At 43.1% G+C, this 12399-nt stretch overlaps 2 protein-coding genes across 2 annotated transcripts in view; one reads left to right on the top strand and one right to left on the bottom strand.

Annotated features, from left to right (window-relative positions):
- Positions 1-368: 368 nt before the first annotated feature.
- rfc4 (replication factor C (activator 1) 4) lies at positions 369-9166 on the bottom strand. The gene is made up of 11 exons (XM_051377845.1): positions 9032-9166; positions 8001-8166; positions 4761-4839; positions 2976-3055; positions 2742-2861; positions 2465-2608; positions 2264-2384; positions 1560-1685; positions 1344-1424; positions 1023-1139; positions 369-816 (listed from the first exon to the last, which is right to left on the bottom strand). The coding sequence occupies exons 2-11, from the start codon at positions 8114-8116 to the stop codon at positions 721-723; spliced, it is 1080 nt and encodes a 359-aa protein (XP_051233805.1). The 5' UTR covers positions 8117-8166; positions 9032-9166; the 3' UTR covers positions 369-720.
- Positions 9167-10264: 1098 nt separating this feature from the next.
- Positions 10265-12399, top strand: part of mcf2l2 (MCF.2 cell line derived transforming sequence-like 2) — a 134424-nt gene continuing 132289 nt past the window's right edge. Inside the window, exon 1 of the mRNA XM_051377753.1 lies at positions 10265-11151. Within this exon, the coding sequence (XP_051233713.1) occupies positions 11073-11151 (79 nt within the window). The 5' untranslated portion in view covers positions 10265-11072. The remainder of the gene's footprint in view (positions 11152-12399) is intronic.

Below are 12399 nucleotides of genomic sequence, written 5' to 3'. Positions count from 1 at the left end.
ATTTTGCTTTTGGACGTTGTTAAACACTCGTGGGTACACAGTGGTGGTTATGTTTATTCTAAGTGAGGACTGCCAGGACTGACAATATGGGGAGCTGGGATAAAACCTCTTTGGGTCTTTTTTCCTGATTGGGATTTCCAATCATGTCTTCAAAACAGCTGTTTCATAGTGTTACTAAAATGTTAATTCTCCCAACAAGCCAGGTGGGGGCAGCTGCCAAGTTATTTATCTGCTTTAGTTTAACCTTTCCCTGCCATTTAACATGCAAGTAAGCAGTGAGTATTATGTGTTCATGGATTGGACATTGCATTTGTGAACTTATTGTAGATGTCCTAACCATTAGCAATGACTTTGAAACAAACACTAAAAAGATACAAAAACTATTTATTAATTTCCAAGAAGTGTACAAAGATCTGCTGAGAAGTAGTTTATATGACAGGTAAGGAATAGACATCTGATGGGGGATTTACTGGTAACAGATTTTGAAAGCATGTTGACATGGTTGTGTATTATTTACTGTGTGTTCATCCTAGAGTGGAGGGAGACTGTTTCTGATTAGACAGCTCTGCTCTCTGTCAGTAAACAGCAGCACTATCATCTGGTCCCGGACTGTTACTGTGTGAACAAGCTCCAGATCGGACTCTGAGCGAAGTGTGATGGTCCCCCCTGGAGGCAGGTGACCGTGCTCTCCCTGGGGAGGAGACAGTGCTTTGTGGAGTGTCAGTTGTTCTGGGAGGCCTGCTGCATGATGACTGAACACAGACTCAACATCTGCAGGTACTCGTCTGCACCGTCTGACAGGCACTTGCCAACGACCTGAACCAGAGAGGAGACACAAGCACATTAACTTCCACGTGACGGATTCTGTTATGCAGTGAGATTTTCTTCACACATCGCCACCTGAATACAACTGATTACCCCTCTGTCTTTATCTGGATCTCCTCCTGAAGCTTGATATTATATTTATTAAGAATGTAATAATCCCTGTAGTCCCAACAGTAACAATAAAGACAACCACTCACCGCCATCTTCTCTGTGATGGCTGACTTCTGCTTGTCGTTCAGGTCTTGCTCCTCTATGATCGACTCATGGAGCTGACTCAGGATCTGTGTGGCTGCGTAGCCTTCATCCACCATGTTCTGACAGAGGAGAAATTCAGCAGGTGAGAATGTGATGTTACAGGGAGTGAGGGAAAGCCAACGCAATACACATTCACATTTCTTTATTTTTAATGATGAAATATTTCAAGCCTGAAACTTTCAGCCAGAACTATCTCATTTAGAGCAGCTAACAAGAAAACAAATGCCTGTCAAAAACAAAGGGACAAAGAAGCTGACACCTACCCTGACCGCAACCTCTAGTTTCTCAAATGTGCCTTTGAAGCAGATCTGGAGCAAGCTGTCAATCATCTTGGGAGGAACGACCTATGAAAGAGATGAGAGACATGACTGGAATGAGGCAGAGTTTCAAGTTGTGCATGAAGTTTCAAACAGTGAAATTAATAAATGGTCCATCGTCAGTTCCTGCAGGCTCCTATATGACACAGAAGTGCGTCTCACCCCGGCTATTTCGATGATGGCACGCTCTGTGATCTCCTTGTCGACACTGAGGCGCGCAGCACTCTGCAGGAAGGTGATGGCTTTCCGCAGGTCTCCCTCAGACACCTTCACCAATGCTGCGATACTCTGGACGAACAGAAACAGTCATCACACCTTGACTTCAGCAGCTGTGCAAAGAAAGCAGCAGCATGGTGAAAGGTCCAGTGTGTAGGATTTTGTGGCATCTAGTGGTGAGATTGCAGATTGCAACCAACTGAAACCCCCTTTCTTCCCATTTTAAAACTGAAACCTTACTATAGTTTCCTAATGTGCTCTCTTAAGGGTGCTGGGTACGGTTGAGTGATATGTTAAAATGTTCAAACTCTCAGCCCAACAACCGACATTTGCCCATATATTCGCAAGCCCTGAAACCACCACATGTTTTGTATAGTTTTTGTCCATTTTTTTGTTTTGCTCAGGTTCCTGCTCCTCATTTTTCTACTATTTGATTATTTTTAAATTGCTCTACTCCTTTTACATCAACACAACAGTTGATCAGCACGTCAACAGTTTGTATAAACACTCTTAGAACAAACTCTCAGCCTTTAAGATCAAGTATCGTAGGGCCAGAACTAAAAGGCAACAATGAATCTTTTTTCCTCGGTTTGGACCAAATGAACCGAAATACAGCTAATAGCAACACCATCACATTCTCTCTCGTTTACCTCCTTGGTGTACTTGAGGTTCTCCTTCTCACAGATCTCCAGCAGGCGCTTTTCTTGGATCTGATTGGCTAGAGGTTTGAAGCGAAACTTGGAACATCTGGAGGTCAGAGGCTCAATAATCCTAGAGAACACACAGCGGGTCGGGATCAGTCACGTGCGGAGTGTGTCTGTGTGTCTGATGACTGTGAGAAGTCAGCTAACCTGCTGATGTAGTTGCAGATGAGGCAGAAGCGGGTGGTGCGGGACTCCTTCTCCATGGTTCGCCTGAGAGCGGCCTGAGCCGCTGACGTCATGGAGTCCGCTTCGTCCAGGATGATGATCTTGAAAGGAGGACACGACTTCCCACTGCAGATACAAACAAACACAGTGTGGAATTTATAACTGAAACTATTCATCAACACCAAGGGCTTTTTACTCAACTGTCAGGAAAATTCCCCTATATGTGAGCATACATGTGACACAATGAATGCTGACTCACTCTGAGCGAGTCCCGGCCACGGTGAGCTGAGCAAAGTTCTTGACCTTCTCTCTGACGACCTGGATGCCTCGTTCATCAGAGGCGTTGAGCTCCAGCACTCTCTGTTTGTACAGCTCTGGACTGCAGGACAAACACAGACAAGGAGGGACATCCATGAACAAAAAACAGGTGCACGACAGGACTTTCTGCAAATGCAAAGAGCTAAAATCTGTGCTCTGTTAACAGTTCACTCACCCGTAAAGTTCTCTGGCAGCAGCTAAGATGGTGGAGGTCTTTCCTGTTCCAGGGGGACCATAGAAGAGCAGGTTGGGAAGCTGCAATTGAAGCACAACTAGTGAGACTGTGCCCTGCTGGCTTTGTAGGACGACACATAAAGGATGCACCATGTAGCTGATGTTTGTGGACTGCTTTTGTGAATACCAATGTAATTTCTTGTATATATATATATATATATATATATATATATATATATATACACACACACACACACACACACACACATATATGTGAAGATTAATTACATAAATAATGCTGCACAATAAATAGAGGGATTCAAATAGATCAGTAGTCTATATTTTTCTTCTTGTCGAATCCCATAAAAAGACCAAACCCAGCAGCAAATGTATCTACTAATAAGTATAGTATGTGTATCAAAGCCTAATATATGTCCTTCCTCTGTGCCACAGAGCTCCATTAAAAACACATCAGTTTGAACTAACAGGCCTTTTCCCCTGAACACAGTTTTGCCTTGTCATGACCGCCATCAGACTCAAGTCTACGACCCTGAAGTGACCTGCATGCGCAGATGAAGATGAAGACGTGACATCACACGCAGCACACTGTGTTTACGGAAGTGATACTTGAACAGAATTGTCACCCCAAATACTAATTAAGTCCAAAACCTCACTGACTAGCTCCATCAACGGTGTCTGCCATGCTTTCGTCCATTGTATTGATATTATACACATATGAAAGTGAGGTTTTTTCAGAGATGGGTCACATATGGGCAAAAAAGTTGGATTTGGGCCACTTTTGCCTGCAGTGTGAACATAGCCTTAGTGCATGCACAGCAGCAGCATCCTGACTCTGTATGACTGGAATCAGCTGGCCTGTCCCCTAATAGTCGAGTGAACTGTCTTAACATAGCGTTGCTGCACGTACTAACTGCTAACAGGCTACTGCCATGAGCTGGTTAGTGGTCCTATCAGCTGACTGTACCCACACTGAGAGCTTGAAGAACCAGGGCAGGTTTATTTACACTAGCAGGAGCTTTGAGCTGCCGGTGAGTGGGGCCCGAATGAGCACCATAGCCAGAACGGGGCAACAGAGCTGGGCTCAGCACCTCCCAGTGACCGTAGCCGGGGCCGACACCATCAGGAGCCAGGTGATTTACAGCGTCTCTGTCCAGGACTAGACACAGTGGGTTCAGACGGAGGAAGGAACGTTTTTTGATTTGTAAGTATCATTAAGTCTCTATTTGTTTTAGTGGAGTTGGAAGTTATTTTATTTCAGTGTTTTGAACAACCAGATTGTATGATGTTATACTGTGTTTAAATTGTAAATTTACTAAATGAATGGACAACTACTAATCAGCTAGTAAACTCTTTAGTCGGGGACAGCACTATTAATTAGTATCATCAGTAACACCTGTGTGTACCCTACTATTTCAAGTCAAATGGCTGCTACTTTCTGGCTCCAGACAGTTCAGAACCGCGTGTCCCCTCTGCATGACTAACACATGTGAACTAACTCTTTAATCTTAAAGCATTGTGATTCTAATGTAGTAGGGAAATTAAATGCAAGTTCATCATGATGAATGGTCTGACTGCTCTGGGCATCTCTAATCTCGCTGTAATTAGTTAGGCCATCATTCATACCTGCAGCTACGGGGTTGATGGAAGTGTTAGCGAAAAGTCTGAACAGGTCACTCCAGCTCTATAAACATGTTCCTGCTGGGTGATACTTGCACTTGGGATACAGGGGTAGCTGGAAAAACCACCACAAGAAGCTGATACTTACATCTGCTCCTTCCAGAGACTTCTTCAGCACAGCTACCACCTCCTCCTGAAAGGCCACTTCATCCACACACTTCGGCCTGCTGCAAAAACACAGCCTGTTAATATTCATTAAGCCTGTGGGCTCTTTAATCAGACACATCTGATATAGCCTTGCAATGTTTGATGCATCATCAGCACAGATTATACACACTGAGTGGCCACTTCATCAGGTACACCTGATCGAATGCAATCCAATAACAGCTGTGCCATAGCGTCTGTCTTTATGAAGCTATACAAAGATATAGTGGAGTCATAGTGTCCTGAGCAGAGAATGACCTCACACCCTGTGGATTAAGGGTTTATTTCCACCAATCCAGAGTTGGTGATTGTTGGAACAGTGGAAAGCCTAACTGAGACCATTCTGGTTAGCTTTATTTTGTTTCTGTCCACTTTGAATGAAGTTATGATGTTACAATAATATGTGAGGTACATTTTTGTCTATGGAGTCTGGTAGTGAGTGACAGTGATATTACAACTGTTTCTGAGACTGTCAGTGGCAAAAACAACTTTCAGTGGATGTACTTTGACAGGTGTATTTGCCCCCACCGATCAGCTAACATTGCATGACAGCCATAGCAGCCTGTTTTGCAGCTATTTTCTCATTTACTCAGTGAAATATGGGTTTATTTTGACTAAACCAGCATTAGTGATTGTTGGAAGAGAGGAAAGTTTTATTTTGTTGCTGTCCCATTTGAAGTGTGTATTTTCTGTGAGGTAAATATTTGGTTTTGTCAATGGAGTCCGGTGGGCTGTAGTGTCCATTGTTTTGGTCTGAGATGCTGGTGTTCAAGTGCGACACCTAGCGGCTAAGTTAATTTTGTATAACCCTGAAAGTTGTTGTTGTTGTTGTAGTACTGGACTACATTATATTGAGTATAATAAGTGTTTCAAATGTTGTATCTCTCCCATTTATAAACATGGGCCATAATGTTAGAAACACCTCAATATAATGCAGTCCAGAACACCACTAACTATGACCTCATTGCTAAAACATGAATGAACGCCTCTACGACAGTGTAACTAAGTAAGTAAGTAAAGCTTTATTTATATAGCACCTTTTTGACACAGAGATCCAAAGTGCTTTACAAATAACAAATATACATAAGGGTATATCCATACCCAATCAAACATACATATGGAGCATGTAAATACAAACATAAGGAAGATAAAACAAGCGGGAAGGATAAATTAAAAGAGAGACGACAGATGAGAAAACAAACAAGGAGATCTATAAAAAGGTTTGCCTGTAGAGGAAGCGTTTTGAGGAGCTGCTTGAAACAGTCCACAGATTCAGTGAATCTGAGTGAATGGGGAAGACTGTCCCACAATGTTGGGGCTAGAACAGCAAAGGCACGGCCAACTTTAGTTTTACAGTTAGAGCGGGGAACGGATAAAAGGCAGAGATTTGAGAGGTGAAGTGGCCGAGGAGTGGAATGAGGCACAAGAAGATCGGAAATTAAACTGGTCATGCTGGTTTGTAAAGCATGGTCATGAAGTGTGTTATAGGTGATCAGTAAGATCTTATAGTTGATTCTGAATTTTACCGGAAGCCAATAAAGGGATGCAAGAACAGGAGTCATGTGGGACAGACGGCTGGTTCTGGTTCAGGCTGCATTTTGTACTAACTGTAATTGGTTTAACGAAGCTTGACTAGAGGCACGTGTAGAGGGAGTTACAGTAATCTAGACGGGAGAAAATGAATCTGAGAATTAATTGTTCCATATCACTGGAGGACAGGAATCTTTTGATTTCATAGCTGCAGGAAACAGGACTGGACAAGTTTTGTGACATGAAGGTCAAATGTCAAATGCCGGTCGAAGATGATACCCAGATTCTTAGCAGTGGGTTTAATATTAGTGCGTTGTGGACCAATAAACTGATCAGCTGCAGTGACAAAGTTTTCAGGGCCAAATAAAATGATTTCAGTTTTGTCAGGATTTAAGTGGAGAAAATTAAGAGACAGCCAGTCTTTGGTGGCAGCTAAACACTCATGGAGCGAGGACAGTTGATTCAGGTTATTGGGTTCCGCAGAAAAGTAGATCTGTGTATCATCTGCGTAACGGTGGTATGACATGTCATGGCAGCAGCTGAACAAATGACCCAGAGGAAGCATGTACAGGGAGAACCGAACTGGACCAAGAACCGACCCCTGAGGGACACCACACAGCAGGGAAGCAGGGGAGGAAACATGATTATTTATGCAGACATTAAAGACTCTATTAGTCAAATAGGAGTTAAACCAGTTTAAAGCTGTACCAGAAATGCCAACCCAGTTCTGTAATCTATCCAGTAAAATGGCGTGATCGATGGTATCAAAGGCTGCAGTCAGATCGAGAAGAATAAGGATGGAGCTTTCACCTTTGTCAGCATGCATAAGGATATCATTAGACACTCTCAGTAATGCTGTCTTGGTGCTACGTTTTTGGCGAAAACCAGATTGGAATTTGTCAAAGATTCTATGACCGCCTACCAGCTTCAGGAGCTGGTCCGCAACAATCTTTTCAAGGATAGTGTCAACAAAAGCTGAACATTATAGGCATCATAAAAGTAGACTTTATGACAGAACAGTTGTATTGGATTGCCTTAGACTGTACAGGTGTACCTAATACAGTGTATACCATTACAGCAGAAGTAGGGCGGTGTGATATATCAAATAAAGTCCATTAATTTGCGCACCTGTCACAGTTTAGGGGACTGCCGTGACTCCAGGTGTTTAGCTGGCTCTGGTTATCCGTAGTGAATTTAACGGCCACATTTACGTTCGGTTCGGTTTGTGTTTGTTGGCAAGGTGCCATCTTGTTACGAAAGGCAAAAGACAGGGCAGGCGACAGAGCAGTGTGCTACCTGACGCTAATGCTAGTTAGCCAGCAGTCTGCGGATTTCAGAATGATGTCTTAAGCAGATGTATCATTGTGTGGACCTTCCTGCTCTTTCAGTGATGACACTGATAATTAAAGTAAATGTCTGTGTTCTACTTTGAATCAAGCTGAATCATCTAACAGCCTGTAGTTATATGAGATAACCTGAGCTTGCTGTATATACATAATGATGACAGTCTTATAAGAAATATGATGTTTCAGTCATGTTTTTGTTTGTGAATAAATTGTGAATTGTTCTGCACCCAGTTCTTGTGATTCTACTGTATTCATGCTACAGATGCAGACCCATACTGACATATTGTACCTTTGTAGTTAACACTTACTATTTTTCTACCCAAGGAACAGCCTTGGCTTTCTTCTCTGTACTCGGTCCTGCTGCTGCCTTGTCTTTCTGAGGTCTGGTAGACTGAACAGTAGCTCCTTTCAGAAAGGCCTGCATGACTCCTCCTGATTCTGGTAAAAGCAGTGAACACCTGGAGAGAAACAAACCTACAGGTGTACAAACAGACACACACATTAGACAAATATTACTTAAAACCAAGCTGTGTCTGTAATATGAGAAGGTACCACCAGGGACTTAACAGTATTGCAGAATCATCTGTCAGAGCGATTGAACTAACATGACTCGCGTACGTACCAAACTTCATTTAAAAAATCGATCATTTAAAAAGGCGTTCTATGTCGACAAATAACACCATAAAGTCTAATGTTACAGTTATAAAGACCTAACGTTAACTTGTACGTTGTTTGACACTACAAGATCCAAACTCAGTCTTGTAACATTAGTCTGATTGTAAAAGAGACATTCAACAGGTTTCATTTTACAGTCGATAACATTTGCTACCAGTCACCTAACTTGTTATTAATGAAGTAAATACGTTGGTGGATGACACCGAACTGTACAGTTAACGGAGTTAAACATAATCTCAATGCCATTTTCTCCGAACTGTGTAAGTTACCCATGTCAGATGTGAGAAGAATGAGAATAAAATGAACAGTTTCTGAATAGAGTCTGGCAGCAACGTTACCGCCTCTCAGCACCGAGAATCAACGTTGTTGTGAATAATCCTAACGTTAGTAAACTTAAGTAACCGTTGACCTTCAGCATTAAACATGACAATTATTGACTCATCCTGACATCGCAGCTGCAATGAAATAACGTTACATTATAGCAGACGTTACATAACGTTACAATAGTAACTGACGCGCTAACAACAATGAGCTACGTTAAGTTAGCCTGTTTACTATTAGCTGACAGTATTAGCCAACTGTTAGCCGTTGATTCTTCCTTTATATATCAACCGCTGTTAACACTAAACTCTGACTTAAATATACCACAGTGAAAGTTACTTACTGCGTGCACAACCTAAACGATAACCGGTAGTCTCAGCGTCAGGGACAGTCCGGTTGTTGACATGTGGAACAGCGGCAGCAGCTCTGTCTTCCCGCTCTGGCGGAGAAACTTACTTCCGTTGACGATATCTCGTGTCGTCCAATCAGATGCTGCGGATGCTGGAGTTGGTCCTGCCCCTCCTTTCCTCGCTCAGGTCTCCTCCCATCCTTTTCTTCTCCTTTCCTCTCTTGTTTCCTCCCCTCCCAATATTCTCTCATCTCGTATTACTCTGCTTTGTTAATGCACCATTTCTTATCATATTATGGAAGAAAAAAAATCTGTTAGTCATTATAATGACACATTTAGTATGTCAGAATAATGACTTTGTGATATTAGTTCATTATTTTGAGATACTAAGTCAATATTTTTTGAAAGTTTGTCATTATAATGACCTTATTCCCCCCCACCCCCCACCCACCCCATCACATTGGTGGAAATGGGCTTCCATATTATATTCCAAACAGATGAAATAAAGAATAAATTAAACGTTGCATTTGTTGTCAGTTATTTATGAATTTGCCATTTAAAAAAAAACCATTCACTACAGTGAGTACAGCACACATTGCCCAGTGTTATGCTCTGCTTTGTCTGCCAGCTGCTGCTTCTGTTTGAGCAGGGTCTGTAATTGGCTGGCAGGGTGAGGCTGAGTGCAGATGTCTCTGGTTAATGGTCGTCTCCCAGGCAATCTCCACAGTCCCAGGAGCCATCAGGCTCAGAGAGAGATGCTAATGCCCCCGCCTGGCATTGTTTGTTTGCTTTGATCAAAACATGGAGCAGGATCAGCAGAGTGGCCTCTGGTAGAACTGAATGAACCCAGACAGCCAAAGCATGAATGACGGGTTGGGGGCTATTGATTTGTTTTGTTTCAGCCCTTATGAGATAATGATGGAGAAATCCGAGGCTTATGGTTATTGTCTAAAAAAAATGATCAGTTAATTTTATTTCAAATGATCTTCTGTGTTATTTCACCTTTCTTTAATAAGAATGAGGGAACATTTCAGTTTGAGGATCAGTCACTAGCTCCAGTCCATATACAGCCCCAGCTCCAGGCACCAGGATTTCTCTCACAGACCTATTAACCCCCACCGCATCCACCACCCTCCCCTCCCCTCTGTTTCTCTGTGTGTCTCCCCCGCCCTGCAGGCAGGTATAGCAGCCCTCTGATTCGTTTTTTTCTCATTGTGACTCAGCTTCTTTATTAGAGCAGAGAACCATCAAAGCAGCAGCAGCAGCAGCAGCAGTGCTTTCATTACCCAGAGCCTGGTGATTGCCTACAGTGGGAGAATATACACAGGAGCATCCTTTCTTTTTGTCCAGGTTTGGCATGTCTGGGATAGAGTGTCATTTTCTTTTTTTTGCTGTGAGGATTTTTTGACTTTGAGGCTTCTTCTCACTTTTTGGATCTGTTTGCCAGCATCCCAAAAAGGACTGATTAACGGTCTGATGGTTAGTTGACTAAACAGCTTTTTTAAAGTAAATTAGTATTAGTAAATATAGACAAACTGGCTCTGTTCTTTCATGATTTTCTTGCTTGTTTTTCTCTAACTGCCTTGTCTGCCAGCTGTCAGGCTGACAAACTAATAGTCTGTTTTGTTCACTGACTGACTGGCTGCTGTGTTAATTGTCTGGTTGACTGGCTGCCTTGTTTATTTCACCTGTGCCTGGCTCACACGCTGATTATATCACTATTTTGCTGACTGGCTGGGAGTGGCCATCATCCCTGCCACCCTCTGGCTTTGTGATTGTTTGGATTTTGGAGAAGCTGTAATGAAGGTGAGGAGAGCATAAGCCCCCCCCCCCCCCCCAAAAAATAGATAAATAAATAAAATAAAGAAACAAGAAGCAAAAGCATAGGGGAAAAAAACATTGGATTACAGCGCAAAAGACTGTGGTGGAATAAAAGAAAGGCAGGGTGACAAGAGGAGGCGTGGCGGCGGAGAGAGAGAGAGAGAGCGACGAGAGAGCGAAGGGGAGGAGAGTGGATGCAGACCCACACCCTGAGATGCTGTGCTGGCTGAGAGAAGACGAGATGTCGGTCCAGGAGCTGCTACAGAGGGTGCAGTGTGTCATCACTCATGTCGGTGAGTCGTCCCAGTCCTACCCCCCCCTTCTATCTACCTCTTCATTTTTCACATGGCTGGAGCTTTTTTTGCTTTTCAAGTGTCTCCTTCTGTACGGGAGAGCCATGTTCTCCCCCCCGCCCCCGTTGTTATAGTCCAAGTGTGGAAGACGTGTTACAAGGTCGTATCTTTTCCTGGACACTGAATCGGTTGTAAGTATGAAGGAAGCAGAGCAGATGAGAGGGAGGCAGGGACTCTCCATCCTCTCATCAGGACCACTGAATGCAGAGGGATGCTCTGCACATGGGCAGAAGAGAAACTGTGTCTTTAGGATAGGGTGTCATTGAGTTTGATCGATGCTGTTGCTTTTTCTGTGGTTATCAGCACATTCGATAAGATAAATGAATTGGTGTGTTTCACTGTTTAAATTCATTGTTAATGAGATTTGCTTGTGTTTGATTTGAGTGAGATCAGGATCAGATTTTCTGTCTTTTATTTTGAAAAGATTTACAAGAATACAATTATAGTGAACATCCTGTAGTACCTTAGTATGATTAAGGCTTTCAATACTTTTGTTATGTGCAAACATTTCTGCTGGTAAATGACTCAAAATCCCATATTTTATTTACAAGATTTACAAGATCAATATTTCATAGATTTCTCCAGCCTTCTCCTTCCTTCTCTACCTCGCTCATTTTCCCCCTTTCCTTGCTTTCCATCCCCTCTGCATTTCCACCATTCCTCCTTCCCTTCTTCCCATCCTCTGCGCCATCTCCCTTCCCTCCCCCTTTCTTCCACATCCTCTTCTCCCTCTCTCTCCCGTTCAGCGTCCGGGTTATTTCCCCGGCAGGTTGGGGAAGTAGGTTAATGTGCCACGCTGGAGACTGTCGCACGGCATCCTCCATCTCTGCACTTCCTGCATCGTTCAGCAGCAGCAGAGGGGAGTGATGGGTAGGGGGTGATGGAGGAGGATCCTTTGCAGAGCGTTGCTATGGAAACTGAAGCAAAGGGGGCCTGGATTGATATAGTGGGAGCCGGGCTGACAGAGGAGGCTGCTAACAGTGTTTGCAGGCTGCCTAAAGGTGTTGATTAAACTAGATATTTTTGCTTTCTCTGTGTGGATTTGGGGATTTTTCACCTATTAGTGAAGTCCTCTTTTCATCTTTCATTACACGATGCTCAATCATTAACCACCTGGTCATTTATTGAAATTTGCATGCTTTTTATTTCTTTTTCTTGTTCTTAGTGCTCACACTAGTCTTTTCATAC

Source organism: Dicentrarchus labrax, unplaced genomic scaffold (assembly GCF_905237075.1).
Source record: "Dicentrarchus labrax unplaced genomic scaffold, dlabrax2021, whole genome shotgun sequence".
NCBI classification, from domain to species: domain Eukaryota; kingdom Metazoa; phylum Chordata; class Actinopteri; family Moronidae; genus Dicentrarchus; species Dicentrarchus labrax.
The sequence above is the reverse complement of the archived record's forward strand: the minus strand, read 5'-3'. Positions and strand labels throughout refer to the sequence as shown.

What these genes read in the sequence shown, in the direction of transcription:
- rfc4 (XM_051377845.1), bottom strand. Translation starts at nt 8,116, where the DNA reads ATGCAGGCCTTTCTGAAAGGAGCTACTGTTCAGTCTACCAGACCTCAG. An exon ending in GTTCCTTGGGTAGAAAAATA is followed by an intron (nt 4,840 to 8,000) that starts GTAAGTGTTAAC and finishes GTGTTTTTGCAG; the next exon opens with CAGGCCGAAGTGTGTGGATG. An exon ending in CCATCATCGAAATAGCCGGG is followed by an intron (nt 1,425 to 1,559) that starts GTGAGACGCACT and finishes TCTCTTTCATAG; the next exon opens with GTCGTTCCTCCCAAGATGAT.